This window comes from Myotis yumanensis, unplaced genomic scaffold (assembly GCF_028538775.1).
Source record: "Myotis yumanensis isolate MYYU_CA2020_CCGP unplaced genomic scaffold, mMyoYum1.0.hap1 SCAF_23, whole genome shotgun sequence".
Classification (NCBI taxonomy): domain Eukaryota; kingdom Metazoa; phylum Chordata; class Mammalia; order Chiroptera; family Vespertilionidae; genus Myotis; species Myotis yumanensis.
In genome coordinates, this window is record NW_027223774.1 from 3,874,653 (window position 1) to 3,891,076 (window position 16,424).

A 16,424-nucleotide genomic window follows, 5' to 3' on the forward strand; every position below is an offset into this window, starting at 1 on the left:
AGGGCGGGTCACACAGTCCGCTGATTGACAGCTCCTCCCCTTCAGTGACCCCGCCCTCCCCCTGAGCAGGGACAGCAGACCAGGCCCAGGGCTGCCCCTGTGAGTCCAGGCAGGGCAGCCCCATAGGGAGAGACACCCTCTGGGGGAAATGACAAATAAAACAAGCCTCCTGGCGTGGCTCAGTGGTGCAGCATCGACCTAGGAACAGAAGGTCAGGGTTCAATTCTGGTCAAGGACACATACCCGGGCTGCAGGCTGGATCCCCAGTGTGGGGCGTGCAGGAGGCAGAGGATCCATGATTCTCTCTCATCAATGATGTTTCTATCTTTCCCTCCCTGTCCTTCAATAAATGTATATACAAAAAATATAAATATATAAAAATAAATATAAATAAATAAAACAAAAACCTTTCCATCTCAGGGGTTATTGGAAGAGGAGGGGGCTCAGGGCAAGGTCAGAAGAGCAGAAATCAAGGCTAGTCCCTTCTCCTCCTCCTCCTCCTCCTCTTCCTTCATCTTCTACTTCTTCATTTTTTATTTTTTTAATTAATCCTCACCTGAGGATATTTTTCCCATTGATTTTTAGAGGACTGGAAGGGAGGGATGGAGAGAGACAAAAACACAGTATATGATGATGAAAAACACATTTTTAATGTATACATGTACACTGATAGTCCGACAGAAAATTTGACTCCGTTTGATCTTATCAGTGGGACTTTTGCTGCTGCATCACTGATGACAGAGATTTTACATCAGGTTTATATTTCGTGACCTTCAGAGATATGCACGAGCTACTACTTTCATCCGTCAGGCTACTCCTATTACGAGACTTAACAAAATTCATCACTGAGAACAAAGATTCACAAGCGTATGTGGATGAAACCAAGACACTGGTCGGATCTAGGAAGGCAGGAAGAGTTAAGACAGAGGCATAGAAATTGCTCTTCCCCTCTCTCTCTTCCATCCATGTCTATGGTCTTGATTAACGTGTTATGTAAAATTATTTATTTATCTAAGATGCACCTACACTGAATTTATCTGAAAAATAAAAAAGTCGATATTAAGAAAAAAATTGTAAGTGGAAGATTATAAGAGAGGGTCTTGCGTGCCAGAGAAAGTTACTGGTGTGCCATGTTTGGCACCCGTGCTAGGTGTTGCCCACCCCTGATCTAGGACCTATCTATCTATATCTATATCTATATCTATATCTATATCTATATCTATATCTATATCTATATCATCTATATCTATACCTATATCTATATCTATCTATCTATCTATCTATCTATCTGTCGCTGATGAATTAATACCATGTGGATTTCATCTGGTCAGAGGTTGAGGCTGGTTAGGACATATATCTCTAGAAATTGGTACGTGAACAAATTAGAAATTTAATTTTTCATAGAGTTTCACCAAGGCCTCTCTGGACCCAAAAAAGGGGAAACTAGATGTGGCATTAGGAGCACCCGCCTCCCTTCATGAGAAACCACGGAAATGAGGCACATGACTCGGCCCCTGTGAGCCCGTCCTGCATCTTCACTGTCCGCCCTCACCCAGGCAGACTCACCTCCTCCAGGTGGACAAGGACAGAGAAGACGGGGAGAGGCTGGCCATGAGTCCCCGGCCCTCCACCCTCCTGGGCCTCGGTGAGTCCTGGATGGAGGGACCGCATCCCAGGGACGGAGGGGGTAGTTGCTGGGGGAGGTGTCGCCATCCCTGCTCTGTCTGACTCCAGCCCAGGAGACTCATGGTCCCTCCTGGGGGCCTGGCCCCTCAGCTCTGGCCCTGACCTAAGTGTAACCATGGGAGGGACAGTCCTAGAAGCAGGGGCCTGGGCGTGGGGACTGGTTCTGACTGAGGACCTGATTGGAAGAGGGGTGGGGGTTTCTCCGGAAACTGGGAGCAAGAAGAAGGGTTGTGCTCAGAGGGGATGCCAAGGAGGGAGCCTGGGAAATTCTTGGTGCCCAGCCCACTGCCTCCAGGAAGGCCCCCTGATTGCAGCCAAAGAAGGACCGGGTGCTGGGCATTGTTCTCACCAGACCTTCCCTTGCAGTGCTCTGCCTGGTCCAGACAATCCACATGCAGCAGGGTGAGTCTGCCTTTTTAAATGGAGTTTTTCATATCAGTTCCATTTTGAGGTATAATATTGATTTTCCTTAGAGTCCTCTCCAGGTGTGTTTTCAGCTGGAATGAGCCCCCAGCCTCTCTCTTTCCCTGGATCTGTCTGTTCTCACGCCCTCTGGCCAAGTTACCATCGGAAACCCAGTTATTCTTTCACTTTCACACACACCATGTTCTGTCTCTACCATGACCGCCTCCAAGGCTGAGGGCTCCTGTGCTGGGCCCGGCTCATTCCTACCTGACCCTCTGGTCTCAGCTCGGGGCCTCCACCCTCTACCTCTGATGAGAGGTGAGTGCTGCCCGCCTCGGCCTTGGTCTACCACACTCAGCCCTGAGCCTCCCACACTCACCCTCAGCCTCCCACACTCATCCCTGGGCGAGTATCACAGCGCGTGGCTGTGGTCTGCACGCTCCCCCTCACCCTGTGCTCCCTTTACCCTTCCCCCAAGAAGGCAGGGACCCTCCTGTGCTTCTCCTATTTGTGGAGCCAATGGCACAAGGAGGCATCTGTAAAGGGAGAGATCGGAGCTGAGCTGTGGCTGAAGGAAGGAGAGAATGAGTCCTGGGGCCTGGCCAGCTCTGTCTCCATCAGGGATTGAGTAACTGGGATGCCTTCTTCCTATTTCAGGGCTAGAGCCCTCTGTTCCCCTGCCCAGCCCAGTTTAGACACTTGGGGTTTCAGGTGCCTCATTAAAAGGGAAGTGAGAATGAGCTGAGAGGAAGGTGGGAAATGCAGAGGGAACCTGAGTGAGTGCTGCTCAGAGGACGTGCTGGGAGTAGGGGAACCTCACGCACGGGGGTTCTGTGAGCAGGTCTCAGCTGGTTTCCCCTCCCCCCACAGCCACTATCCTTTCCATGGGGCCCTAGAGGCCTCTGTGGACCCCACAACCTCCCCCAGTTGCTTGCAGACCCAGCCAGGTCATTCCCACCCTCTCCCACTCCAGCGTCCCTGTCCCCCCAGGGACCGGCTCATCCTCACCCTCTGCCTCCCTCCCAGCCCTGCCTGCCCCCCTGGAGAGCAGCCGTGGGGAAGGGTATGTGCCTGGGTCCCCAGCTGCTCTGACTCCTCCTGTGTCCCCCTGACAAAAGCCAACGATGTCACCAGAACTTGTGTCACGTGGAGAAGTCATTGGAGTGTTGAGAACTGAGTCCCTGGAGGGGGTAGATGGGTGGTCTCTTGGGGAAGGGATGGTGCACATGGTCTAGAATTGGGCTGTGGTGAGGGTTGCACAGCTCTGTGAGTTTGCTAAGAACCACTGAGCTGTACGCTTAAAACCCGGGAGGTGTGAGGTGTGGAGATGTCCTCATGATGGAGCCTGAGATCCTGCTCTGCTTCCGCCCAGGGGTCCTGCCCATACCCTCCCTCAGGGCGGAGCCAGGCCCTGTGGTCCCCCTGGGAGAGCCTGTGACCTTCCTGTGCCGGGGCCCAGCTTGGGCTGACTTCTTCCACCTGGAGAAGGATGGAAGACTTCTCTACCTTTATCACAAAAGTGAGCCTCAGGATGGTTCGCAGAGGACGGAGGCCAGATTCCACATCCCCGCGGTGAGTAAGGTGACTGCGGGGAGTTACCGCTGCCTCTATGAACATATGTATGAGATCCGGTCTGAGCTCAGTGAGCCTCTGCAGCTGCAGGTGACAGGAGAGGACGTCTCCACTCCAACCTCAGGTGGGTCCCAGGGCCCTGCTCGCTGTCCCAGCCCCGTCTCTGTCCTCGGGCTCCCTGCCCTCCTGCTGACCCCCAGCCCTGGGGCTCCCCTCCCCCTGCACACATGACCCTTGGCCTTCACCCCTGGCTCAGGGCCCTGGAGTCTGGTCTCACCTGGACACCACGCTGGCCTGGACCCTGAGCCCCGCATCAGAGGGGACACAGAGCTGTCCTGCTGGGCTGGGTGGGGCCTGAGCTTCCAGCCACCAGGTGGGGACAGACCCATTCAAGGGGCCGGAGTCCTTCCCCTCAGGATGGTGGTGCCCTGCCCTTTCCCCTGGCCGGGCTCTGTGGGGCCCAGGCAATGTGTGCCCTGGGGTCCCCCCTCCATGGGCAAGTGCTGGGGTCCATGGGGTCCCTGAGCAGGGTGGGACACTGCTTTGGGGCAATTTAGGATGAGGCTGCCCCTGTCCTGGTGTGGTCAGACCCTGAGATGAACTGGAGTCAGGGTCCAGCAAGGACATGGAGAGAGTGGGAAGGAGGGAAGGAGGGAAAATTCTTCCCACAAATCTGAGTGACTTCTCTCTCCTCTCTCTTCATCCTGCTGTGACTCAGACATCCATGGGTGGGAGCGCACGCCCAGGGGTGGCCTCATCCACCAGGCCTGGGGGTGTCCACTAGTTCATCCTGACCCTGTGACCCTCCCTGCCCGGGGGGACTGTGGGTGGCACAGTGGCCGGGTGAGGTGAGCTCAGAGTCCAGGCCCTGTGACCCTGTAGCCGAGTCAGGGGGCTCCCACCCTGTGTGTCCATGAGCCAGGACCAGCTGCCCTGTGCTAATGTAGGGAGGGTGGGACGTTCTGAGGGGTGGCCAACCCCACAGAGAAGTGGAATCAGAGAGAGCGCCACCCCAGTGTCCTCCTCTCCCTGAGCCCTTTCTGGGGGGTGTCGGGGCGTCCTCTCTACTGGGAAGTACAGAGAAAGAGGCCAGGTGAGGGCGCTGTGGGCAGGGAAGGGCCAGGTGAGTGGGGCAGGCAAAGTGGACCTTGGGCTCAGTGCTTGTGCTGCCCCTTTCAGGGGAGCCACTGGGGACCTCAACTCTCACCCTGAACGTGGGCTGGGAGGGGGACCAAAGCCTGGGCGTCCCCTCCTCGGACTCTGCTGGGCAGTGGGCAGTGGGGTGGCCGTGGGCAGGGGCCCTGCCTCTCTCACGGTGGGGCACACGGGGAGGGCAGTGACATTTACATCCTCAACAGTAAGAGACCGGTTCACCCCTGGCCGGTGAGGGGACTGGAAGGGGGGGGGCGGGAGGGAGGCGCAAGGAGGGGCGGTGAGAGCCAGGAGGGGGACATCCTAGCTCCTGCTGGAGTTTGATGAAATGCAGGGTTGCATTTGGCAGCTGGGCCTGCCCTGGGGTCCTCTAGGTGACTGGCTGTGGCACCTGGGGACGTGCGCCTAGGGCTCCTGAGGTGTTGCAGGTGGAGGTATTCCTGGGGCGGGGCCTGGGTGCCCCCCATGGAGGGAGGTTCCCTGTCAGAATCAGGAGGCAGGGCGTCCAGAGAAGGGGAGCAGCTGCCTGAGACGTCCGTCACCCCTTCCTCTTTCCTAGCAACACGCCCCGCCCTCACCCTCCCACCCACAGAAGTGACACCTTCACCCACAGAAATGGCCTCCGGGACAGGTCAGCCATCGGGGAGTGTGCACAGGGATGTAGAGGGAGGGGCTGGTCCCCCCATTGAGAAGGCGCTCCAGCCTCCTAGGGCCTGGCTGGGTCGTGTCCACCTCTCAGTGACCCCTGCCCTCTGCTTCCAGGCCCCTCCTCCCGGGATTACACCGTGGAGAACTGCATCCGCTTGGGCCTGGCGGGCGTGGTGTTGCTGATCCTGGTGGGGATTCTGGTGGAAGCTGGGCTCAGCCAGCGCAGGTCCTTACAGGGACCACAGGAGTAAACACAAGGGAGCCCCTCAGCGAGAGGGGACCCCAGGGCCCCAGGAAGGACCTCCCCGAGGGCCCGAGGCTCACGCTGGAGTCCAGGAGACCCAGAGCCGCCCCCGCTGTTGTTCAAGGACAAGAGAACCCAGGCCCACGTGGGTTAGGATGCTTGACCTCAACCTTCATTTCCCAAGACGATTGAGAGGAGTCATCTTGATTGACAGGCAGACAGACAGGCCAGGGTTCAGGAGAAACAAAGGCAGGTGGCGTGGAGGCAGGGCAGACACGGCCACGTGAGCCAGCCTAACCACGGAAGCCAACCGCGCAGAAGTAACAGGATGATTTAAGACTCAGAGGGGAGACAAGTGCAACTAGGAGGTGCTACAACAATAAGGTGAGATGAGGCGTAGGAACCAGGAAGGTTCAGGTCTGCTTCTGGGCAAGAACAATTGAGAGAATCCATCAGGTGGCCACAGGGGGAGATAGAGAGCAGGTTTGTAGCAAATACATACCCCCAGACCACAGGCTCCAGTGGCAACCATGACTGAGCCTCTCCCCATGTGGGACTCTCAATCTGCTTGCAATAAATTTTCCATGCTTTTGTTTCAATCTTCTGGTCTGAGATTTCATTCTTCGGGTGTGTGAGATACAATCTTGGGAGGAACAAACCTCAGCTCACTGTTCCAGGTATCCCCATGATCCCCAGCCCAGCCACCCAGGGCCTCTAAGACATGGGAGGGAAGCAAACTGCCCTCCATCAGGTGGGTGGGCCTCCTCACATGGGCTGAAGAGAACAGGACTGACCCCAGATGCTGTGGACAGACTTGCTGGGGCTCGAGCTGAAACAGCAGCTCCCCTGGTCTCCAGCCGCCAGCCCTCCCTGCAGATTTTGCACTTGCCAGACTCCTGGATTGTGTGAGCCAATCCTGCCACATACATCTCTCTGTATATACATGCCTGTTGGTTCTGTGTCTCAGACAGACCTTCATGGTACCGGGTTCTTTCCCTGAATCCACAAGGGTTCAGGAATCTGGAGAAGGGCTGTGAGTAAATTAATAATGAGACTAGACATGACATATAAATTTGGAAGGCAGTTTGGGCAACCAGAGGAGACGTAGCTTCAGTAACCAAGTTCTCTGAATCTCTGGACCCCTAGCTTTTTATTAACACAAATTGCTCTAAAGCAAAGCAGATATACATATCAAAGGTAAGGTTTGGTGTGCAGTAGGCATTGTCCGGTTGGGGGAGTTGCCTTCAGCTGTTCAGCTGTTTGGCCAGCAGCAGGTAATAACATGTAGATTTTCGGGTTTGGGGAAATGCTTTCAGCTATTTTAGCAGCAGGTAATATGATTCAGGTCTTCCAATGTCCAGCTCAGATCTCTGTTCTCCTAGGAATATAGAAACCCATCAACATTTTGATGAACTTCTTGCATTTAGGACCTGCTGGAATTAGCCCCCAGCACATGAATACAGTGGGCACACCATTTCTTTTGGGGATGATGGCAACAATTTGGAACAAGGTAGAGGCAATGGTTGCACAAGATGGTGAATGTACGAAATCCCACTGAATAGTATACATGTGCCCCATCTGATGATCTTATGTGTATTGTTGACACTATTAGAGAAGTTCCCCATCCTCCCCTCCCCCACCATTGCCCTCCTGATGGCCCAGCTCTGCCAGGGGCCTGCCTGGGTCTGCAGCCCCTACAGCCATCCCTGGGCTGGGAGCTGAGAAGTCTCAGGCCTTTCCCTCCAGGTCTTGACTCTCCTCTGTCGCCTCCTCCCTGGGAGGTCACAATGATGTGCCTCAGAGTTGGGTGGGAGGGAGGGAGGCTATGCGACCACCTTCCCTAATCAGAGTGTCTGAGTTCTGTGCCCTAAATGGACCCATTGATTCATCTGGGTCTAGAAGGAAATCCAGGCACCAGCCCAGACCCTTCTGGTTCTTTGAAACTCAACCTTCCCAGATGCCCCACACTCCAATGTTTGGACAACGTGACTGTTTCTTTTGTGCATCTGCTCCTGTGGAAGTAGGGCTTTCTGTTTAGAAATAACCAGAGGCAGCTGGGAGGCAGGGGAGTGTGTGGGTGGCAGCCCAGGTTCACAGGACACAGGGAGGCACAGAGACACGGGCATCGAGCCTGAGCCGGGTGCCGCCGCCCGCCCTGCAGAGCATGAGGGGGCAGGGCTGAGTCCTTCCAGTGTCCAGCTCAGCTCTGTGCTCTCCCAGGAATAACATGGAGGTGTCAGAAGAGTTCTATGGTTCCCCCTTTGCCCTGAGAAACTGAAGCATTTGCATAAGGAAATGTGTGGTTTGGGGACAGTCAGCCTGTGAGGACTGTCCTTTAAAACCGAGTGTCACAATCAACTAGGTGGACACACCCAGGCCTGGACGATGGGGGCCACCCCTGGCCCTGCCCTTCCTCCCACCCATGGGATGTCTGAGTCACAGCAGGACAACGAGAGAGGGGAGAGAAGACACTCGGTTTTAAAGGACAGTCCTCACAATCCAAGAAGTTTTCCTGCCTTTATTGTCTGTGTACCTTTCTATGTATCTAAGTACCTATCCTTGTATCTATATCTATCTATCTATCTATCTATCTATCTATCTATCTATCTATGTAGATATTTATCTAATTATCTCTGTATCTATCTATATATGTAACTATGTATCCAAATAGCCATATATTTATATAACTACTAGAGGCCTGGTGCACAAATTTCATGCATGGGTAGGGAGTCCTTCAGTCCACCTGCACCATCTCCAGTCTGGGATCCCTTGTGGGATGTCCGACTGCCGGTTTAGGCCCCATCCCATATGGGGCCTAAACCAGCAGTCAGATATCCGTCTCGCAATCCAAGACTGCTGGCTCCTAAGTGCTCCCATGCCTGCCTGCTTGATCGCTCCTAATTATTCTGCCCTCCTGCCTGATTGCCCCTAACTATCTGTGCTTGCTGGCCTGATCGCCACCTAACTGGTCCCCTGATGGCTAGGTTACCCCTGAAGTGCCATCCTGTTTGCCTGGTCACCCCCTAATTGTCCAGAAGGATGTTGGACTTCCGGAAGATGTCTGGTCGACCTGGTCTAATTAACATATTACCCTTTTATTAATATAGATTTTTGTATCTTTCTATATATATCTACTCAACTCTCTGTATTTATAGAATTATTAGAGGCCCGGTGAACAAAAATTTGTGCACTCGGGAATGTCCCTCAGCCCGGCCTGTGCCCTCTTGCAGTCTGGGACCCCTCGGAGAATGACCACCTGCTGGCTTAGGCCCGCTCCTCAGGGGATTGGGCCTAAGCTGGCAGTCAGACATCCCTCTGGCAGCCCAGAAACCCTGAGGGGATGTCCACTTGCTAGCGGGGAACAGGCCTAGCTGCAGTTGGACATCCTTAGCGCAGCTGAGGAGGCTGGAGAGGCTCCCACCACCACTGCTGTACTGGCAGCTGACAGCCTGGCTTGTGGCTGACCAGAGCTCCCCCTGTGGGAGTGCACTGACCACCAGGGGGAAGCTCCTGCATTGAGTATCTGCCCCCTGGTGGTCAGTGTGTGTCATAGTGACCAGTGATTCCCAGTCCCTCTGCTGTTAGGGTCAATTTGCATATTACCCTTTTTTTTATATAGAATAGAGGCCTGGTGCATGGGTGGGGGGCAGCTGGTTTGCCCTGAAGGATGTCCCGAATCATGGTGGGGGTCCCACTGGGGTGCCTGGCCAGCCTGGGTGAGGGGCTGATGGCTGTTTGAAGGCTGGCCACAGCCCCTTTGGGGGGGGCAAGGGTCAACCCTGGGGTGCCTGACCAACCTGGGTGAGGGGCTAAGGGCCATTTTCTGGCTGGCCACACCTCCTTCTGGAAGGGTGTCCCACTGGGGTGCCTGGCCAGCCTAGGTGAGTGGCTGATGACTGTTTTCAGGCTGGTAACAGCCCCTTCAGGGCGTGGGTAGCCGCTAGGGTGCCTGGCCAGCCTGTGTGAGGGGCTGATGGCTGTTTGCCGACTGGCCAAGCTGTCCAGCGGGGAACCTTACCCCATGAGGGTGTGGCCAGCCTGGGTGAGGGGCTGATGGCTGTTTGCAGGGTGACCAAGCCTCCCAACAGGGACCCTCACCCCATGAGGATGTGGGCAGCCTGGGTGAGGGGCTGATGGCTGTTTGCAGGCTGGCCACAGCCCCCAGCCACCCAAGCTCCCAGTGGAGGCTGGTTAGAAGCAGGTATCTGGGATTTATTTAGCTTCTACAATTGAAATTTCGCTGCCTTTTGCAGAGGGCACAGCCGGCCAGGGGAGGCGGGAAGCTTGGCTTCCTCCATTGTCGGGGCAACCAAGCCTCGTGCTTACTCCAGCTCCTTGGCTGCTGGCCGCCATTTTGGTTGGGTTAATTTGCATATAGTCGACTGATTGGCTGGTGGGTGTGGCTTGGGCCTAGTGAATGTACGGTCAATTAGCATCTTTGTCTTTTATTAGTGTAGATGTATATGACAATGTGTATATCTATCTATGCACCCAGCATGGGTTTATGTAACTAAGTATCTTTGTAACTATCTCTATATCCATGTGTGCATCTATGTATTTATCTATGTAACTATAAATTTGTGTATCTGTATAACAATTTATACATCTAGGTATCTGACTATCCAGTTATCTATGATCTATCTATGATATCTATATCTATATCTATATCTATATCTATATCTATATCTATCTATCTATCACTGGTGAATTAATACAATGTAGATTTCATCTGGTCAGATGTTGAGTCTGGTGAGGACATAAATCGCTAGAAATTGGTGCGTGAAAAAATTAGCAATTTAATTTTTCATAGAGTTTCACCAAGGCCTCTCTGGACCCAAAAAGGGGAAACTAGGTTTGGGGCTAGGAGCACCCCGCCTCCCTTCATGAGAAACCACGGAAATGAGGCACATGACTCGGCCCCTGTGAGCCCCTCCTGCACTTACTGACCTTCGGGACCCTGTCCTCCGTCACCCAGACAGACTCAGCTTCCTCCAGGTGGACAAGGACAGAGAAGACGGGGAGAGGCTGGCCATGAGCCCCTGGCCCTCCACCCTTCTGGGCCTCGGTGAGTCCTGGATGCAGGGACCGCATCCCAGGGACTGAGCGGGTGGGAGCTGAGGGAGGTGTCGCCATCCTGCTCCGTCTGACTGCAGCCCAGGAGACTCATGGTCCCTCCTGGGGGTCTGGCCCTCAGCTCTGGTCCTGACCTAAGTGTAACCATGGGAGGATCAGTCCTAGAAGCAGGTGCCTGGACGTGGGGACAGGTTCTGACTGAGGACATGATTGGAAGAGCGGGGTGGGGGTTTGTCTGGAAACTCAGAGCAGGAAGCAGGATTGTACTCAGAGGGGATGCCGAGGAGGGAGCCTGGGAAATTCTCGGGGGCCAGCCCGCTGCCTCCAGGAAGGCCTCCTGATTGCAACCCAAGGAGGACCCGGGTGCTGGGCATTGTTCTCATCAGACCTTCCCTTGCAGTGCTCTGCCTGGTCCAGACGATCCATATGCAGGAGGGTGAGTCCGCCTTCTTAAATTGAGTTTTTCATGCAAAATATTAATTTTCCTTAGAGTCCTCTCCAGGTGTGTTTTCAGCTGGAATGAGCCCCCAGCCTCTCTCTTTGTCTGGATCTGTCTGTTCTCACGCCCTCTGGCTAAGTTACTTTCAGAAACTCGGTCATTCTTTCACTTTCACAAGCACCATGTTCTGTCTCTACCATGACCACATCCCAGGCTGAGGGCTGGGTTTGGCTCATTCCCGCTTGACCCTCTGGTCTTAGCTCAGGGCATCCTCCCTCTGCCTCTGATGAGAGGTGAGCTCAGCCCCCCTCACCCAGAGCCTCCCAACTCAACCCTAAGCCTCCCACACTCACCCCTGAGCCTCCCACACTCACCCCTAAGCTTCCCACACTCAGCCCTCAGCCTAGCACACTCAGTCCTGGGTAAGTATCACAGCCCATGGCTGTGGTTTGCACGCTCCCCCTCAGGTTGTGCTCCCTCTACCCTTCCCCCAAGAAGGCAGGGACCCTCCTGTGTTTCTCCTATTTGTGGAGCCAGTGGCACAAGGAGGCATCTGTAAAGGGAGAGATGGGAGCTGAGCTGTGGCTGGAGGAAGGAGGGAATGAGTGCTGGGGCTCGGCCAGCTCTGCCTCCATCAGGGATTGAGTAACTTGGATGCCTTCTTCCTGTTTCAGGGCTAGAGCCCTCTCTCCCCCTGCCCAGCCCAGTTTAGACACTTGGGGTGTCAGGAGCCTCAGTCACAAGGAAGTGGAAATGGGCTGAGAGGGTGGTGGGAAATGCAGAGGGAACCTGAGTGAGTGCTGCTCAGAGGACATGCCCAGGAGTCGGGGGTCCTCACCCACTGGGGTCCTGTGAGCAGGCCAAGCCTGGTGTCCACTCCCACCCCCACTAGACCTCCCATAAGGCCCTGAGGGCCAAAAGGTACCCACAATCTCCCCCAGCTGCTTTCAGACCTGTCCAAGGTCTTCCCACCATGTCAGACTCCAGCGTCCCTGTCTCCATGAGGGACCTGCTCATCCTCACCCTCTGCCTCCCTCCCAGCCCTGTTGGCCCTGAAGAGTGGCCATGGGGAGGGGGACGTGCCCTGGGCCCCAGGCTGCTCTGACACCTCCCGTGTCCCCCTGAGAAAAGCCCACAATGTCACCAGAACCTGTGTCACGTGGCGTGATGAGGACTCAGTTTCCTTAAGGGGGAATGGAAGGGGGGTTTGGGGACAGGATGGTGCAAATGCTGTAGATTTGGGCTCCGGTGAGGGTGGCACAGCTCTGCGAGTTTGCTAAAAACAATGAAGTGTTCGCTTAAAACCCGGGAGGAGTGAGGATGGAGATTTCCTCATGATGGAGCCTGAGATCCTGCTCTGCTTCCTCCCAGGGGCCCGGCCCAAACCCTCCCTCAGGGCTGAGCCAGGCCCAGTGGTCCCTCCGGGACGGCCTGTGACCTTCGTGTGCCGGAGCCCAGCTGTAGCTAACATATGCCGCCTGGAGAAGGATGGAAGACGTATACACGGTTATCAGGACAGGATGCTTCAAAATGGCCCACAGGAGACAGAGGCCAGATTCCTTCTCCCCGCGGTGAGTGAAGACACTGCCGGGAGTTACCGCTGCTTCTGTCTTACTTGGTCAGGCTGGTCTGAGAGCAGTGAGCCCCTGCACCTGCAGGTGACAGAGGAGGACGTCACAACTCTGCCCTCAGGTGGGTCCCAGGGCCCTGCACCCTGTCCCAGCCCCGTCTCTGTCCTCGGGCTCCCTGCCCTCCTGCTCACCCCCATCCCTGGGGCTCCCCTCCTGCTGCACACATGACCCTTGGCCTTCACCCCTGGCTCAGGGCCCTGGAGTCTGGTCTCATCTGGACACCACGCTGGCCTGGACCCTGAGCCCCACATCAGAGGGGACACAGAGCTGTCCTGCTGGGCTGGGTGGGGCCTGAGCTCCCAGCCACCAGGTGGGGACAGACCCCTTCAAGGGGCCGGAGTCCTTCCCTTCCCGATGTGGTGCCCTGCCCTTTCCCCTGGCCAGGCTCTGTGGGGCCCAGGCAATGTGTGCCCTGGGGTCCCCCCTCCATGGGCAAGTGCTGGGGTCCATGGGGTCCCTGAGCAGGGTGGGACACTGCTTTGGGGCAATTTAGGATGAGGCTGCCCCTGTCCTGGTGTGGTCAGACCCTGAGATGAACTGGAGTCAGGGTCCAGCAAGGACATGGAGAGAGTGGGAAGGAGGGAAGGAGGGAAAATTCTTCCCACAAATCTGAGTGACTTCTCTCTCCTCTCTCTTCATCCTGCTGTGACTCAGACATCCCATGGGTGGGAGCACATGCCCAGGGGTGGCCTCATCCACCAGGCCTGAGGTGTCCACCCAGTTGATCCTGACCCTGTGACCCTCCCTGCCCTGGGGGACTGTGGGTGGCACAGTGGCCGGGTGAGGTGAGCACAGAGTCCAGGCCCTGTGACCCTGTGGCCAGGTCAGGGGGCTCCCACCCTGTGTGTCCATGGGCCAGGACCAGCTGCCCTGGGCTAATGTAGGGAGGGTGGTGGGACCTTCTGAGGGGTGGCCAGCCCCGCACACAAGTGTATGCAGAGAGGGTGCCACCCCAGTGTCCACCTCTCCCTGAGCCCTTTCAGGGAGGTGTCGGTGGCCACGTCTATACTGGGAGGAGCAGAGAAAGAGGCCAGGTGAGGGCGCTGTGGGCGGGGAAGGGCCAGGTGAGTGGGGCAGGCAAAGTGGAACTTGGGCTCAGTGCTTGCCCTGCCCCTTTCAGGGGAGCCCCTGGAGACCTCAGCTCTCACCCTGAATGTGGGCTGGGAGGGGGACCAAAGCCTGGGCGTCCCCTCCTCGGACTCTGCTGGGCAGTGCGCAGTGGGGTGGCCGTGGGCAGGGGCTCGGCCTCTCTCACAGTGGGGCACACGGGGAGGGCAGTGACATTTACGTCCTCAACAGCAAGAGACAGGTTCAACCCTGGCCGCGGGGGTGGGGGTGGAGGGGTGGGGGAAGGGTGTTTAGGGGGGGCTGGGAGAGCGGGGAGGGTACAGTCGGGAGGGAGCGGTGGGAGTCAGGAGTGAGATGCCGTATCTCCCTGCTGGAGTTTGATGAAATGCAGGTGTGCATTTGGCAGCTGGGCCTGCCCTGGGGTCCTCTAGGTGACTGGCTGTGGCACCTGGGGACGTGCACCTAGGGGTCTTGAGGTGTTGCAGGTGGAGGTATTCCTGGGGCGGGGCCTGGGTGCTCCCCATGGAGGGAGGTTCCCTGCGGGAATCAGGAGGCAGGGCATTCAGAGAAGAGGAGCAACTGCCTGAGATGTCCGTCACCCCTTCCTGTCTCCTAGCAACAGGCCCTGCTGTCACCCTCCCACCCACAGAAGTGACACCTTCACCCACAGAAATGGTCTCCCAGACAGGTCAGCCAACGGGGAGGGAGTGTGCACAGGGGTGTAGAGGGAGGGGCAGGTCCCCCCATTGAGAAGGCGCTCCAGCCTCCTAGGGCCTGGCCTGGCCCAGTCGTGTCCACCTGTCAGTGACCCCTGCCCTCTGCTTCCAGGCCCCGCCTCCCGTGATTACAGGATGGAGAACAGCATCCGCTTGGGCCTGGCGGGCGTGGTCTTGCTGATCCTGGTGGCGATTCTGGTGGAAGCTGGGCACAGCCAGCGCAGGTCCCCACAGGGACCATAGGAGTAAAGACAAGCGAGCCTCCCGAGAGAGGGGACCCCAGAGCCCTAGCAGGGACCTCACCAAGGGCCCGAGGCTCACGCTGGAGCCCAAAGACCCAGATTCGCCCCTGCTGTTGTTCAAGGACAAGAGAATCCAGGCCCACCTGAGTGAGGATGGTTGGCCTCAACCCCTCATCTTCCCAGGACCATCGAGAGGACTCAGCTTGATTGACAGGCAGGCAGACAGGGCAGTGCCCCAGGGGAAACAAAGGCAGGTGGAAGGGAGGCAGGGCAGACACGGCCACGTGACCCAGCCTAACCATGGATGCCAACCGGACAGAAATTACAATGATTGAGGCTCAGAGAGCAGTCATGTGACCTCGGGAGTGATTGCTAACTCAGGTGAGCTGAGGCATAGGAACCAGGAAGGTTCAGGTCTGCTTCTGGGCAAGAACAATTGAGAGAATCCATCAGGTGGCCACAGGGGGAGATAGAGAGCAGGTTTGTAGCAAATATACATATACCCCTAGACCACAGGCTTCAGTGGAAACCAGGACTGAGCCCTCTCCCCATGCAGGGAGTCTGAATCTGCTTGCAATAAATTTTCTACACTTTTGCTTCAATCTTCTGGTCTGAGATTTTATTCTTAGGGTTCCTGCGACTCGACCCTCTGAAATAAACCTGGGCTTCATGTTCCGGGTATCATAACGATTCCTATCCCAGCCAACCCAGGGCCTCTAAGATATGGGAGGGAGGCAAACTGCCCTCCATCAGGTGGGTGGGCCTCCTCACATGGGCTGAAGAGAACAGGACTGACCCCGGATTCTGCTGGGAAAAGTTTCTGGGGCTCGAGCTGAAACAGCAGCTCCCCTGGTCTCCAGCCACCAGCCCTCCCTGCAGATTTTGCACTTGCCAGACTCCTGGATTGTGTGAGCCAATCCTGTCACATACATCTCTCTGTATATACACGACTGTTGGTCCTGTGTCTGTGACAGACCTGCATGGATACAGTGGACACCCCATTTTTTTTGTGGAGTTGGGGGTGATGAAAATAATTTAAAATGAAGTAGAAGGAATGGTTGCGCAGGATGGTGAATAGACACAATGCCACTGGATAGTACACATTTCCCCCTTCTGGTGATCTTGTCTGTATTGTTATCAATATTTGAGATGTTCCCCATCCTCCCCTCCTGATGGCCCAGCTCTGCCTGGGGCCGGCCTGGGGCTGCAGCCTCCACAGCCATCCCTGGGCTGGGACCTGAGGAGTCTCAGGCCTTTCCCTCCAGGTCCTGACTCTCCTCTGTCTCCTCCCCTGGGGGGCCCCTCCCCTGGGAGGTCACAAGGATGCACCTCAGAGTTGTGAGGGGGGAGGGTATGCGACCACCTTCCCTAGGACAGTGTCTGAGTTCTGTGCCCTAAATGCTAAATGGACCCATGAAGGCTCATCAGCTTCCAGACGGGAATCCAGCCACCAGCCTGGACTCATCTGGTTCTTTGCAAACTCAACCTTCCCCGAAGCCCCGACCACCAACATGACTCTTTCTTCAGTGCTTCTGCTTCAGTGGATTT

At 56.1% G+C, this 16,424-nt stretch overlaps 1 protein-coding gene across 2 annotated transcripts; it reads left to right on the forward strand.

Annotated features, from left to right (window-relative positions):
* The first annotated feature begins 1,561 nt into the window (after nt 1–1,561).
* LOC139000121 (leukocyte-associated immunoglobulin-like receptor 2) lies at nt 1,562–15,441 on the forward strand. 2 transcript variants are annotated; one of them, XM_070402405.1, is made up of 9 exons: nt 1,562–1,645; nt 2,053–2,088; nt 3,464–3,787; nt 5,375–5,446; nt 10,683–10,772; nt 11,181–11,216; nt 12,591–12,911; nt 14,535–14,606; nt 14,747–15,441. In XM_070402405.1, exons 1-9 carry the CDS (start codon nt 1,612–1,614, stop codon nt 14,875–14,877), a joined length of 1,116 nt encoding a protein of 371 aa, XP_070258506.1. In that variant the 5' UTR covers nt 1,562–1,611; the 3' UTR covers nt 14,878–15,441. The 2 variants fall into 2 exon arrangements, with proteins under 2 accessions (XP_070258506.1, XP_070258507.1); XM_070402406.1 differs by having other exon boundaries at nt 12,591–12,790; nt 14,747–14,760.
* Nucleotides 15,442–16,424: the final 983 nt, after the last annotated feature.

What these genes read in the sequence shown, in the direction of transcription:
- LOC139000121 (XM_070402405.1), top strand. Translation starts at nt 1,612, where the DNA reads ATGAGTCCCCGGCCCTCCACCCTCCTGGGCCTCG. An exon ending in AGAAATGGCCTCCGGGACAG is followed by an intron (nt 5,447 to 10,682) that starts GTCAGCCATCGG and finishes TCCGTCACCCAG; the next exon opens with ACAGACTCAGCTTCCTCCAG. An exon ending in GACGATCCATATGCAGGAGG is followed by an intron (nt 11,217 to 12,590) that starts GTGAGTCCGCCT and finishes GCTTCCTCCCAG; the next exon opens with GGGCCCGGCCCAAACCCTCC.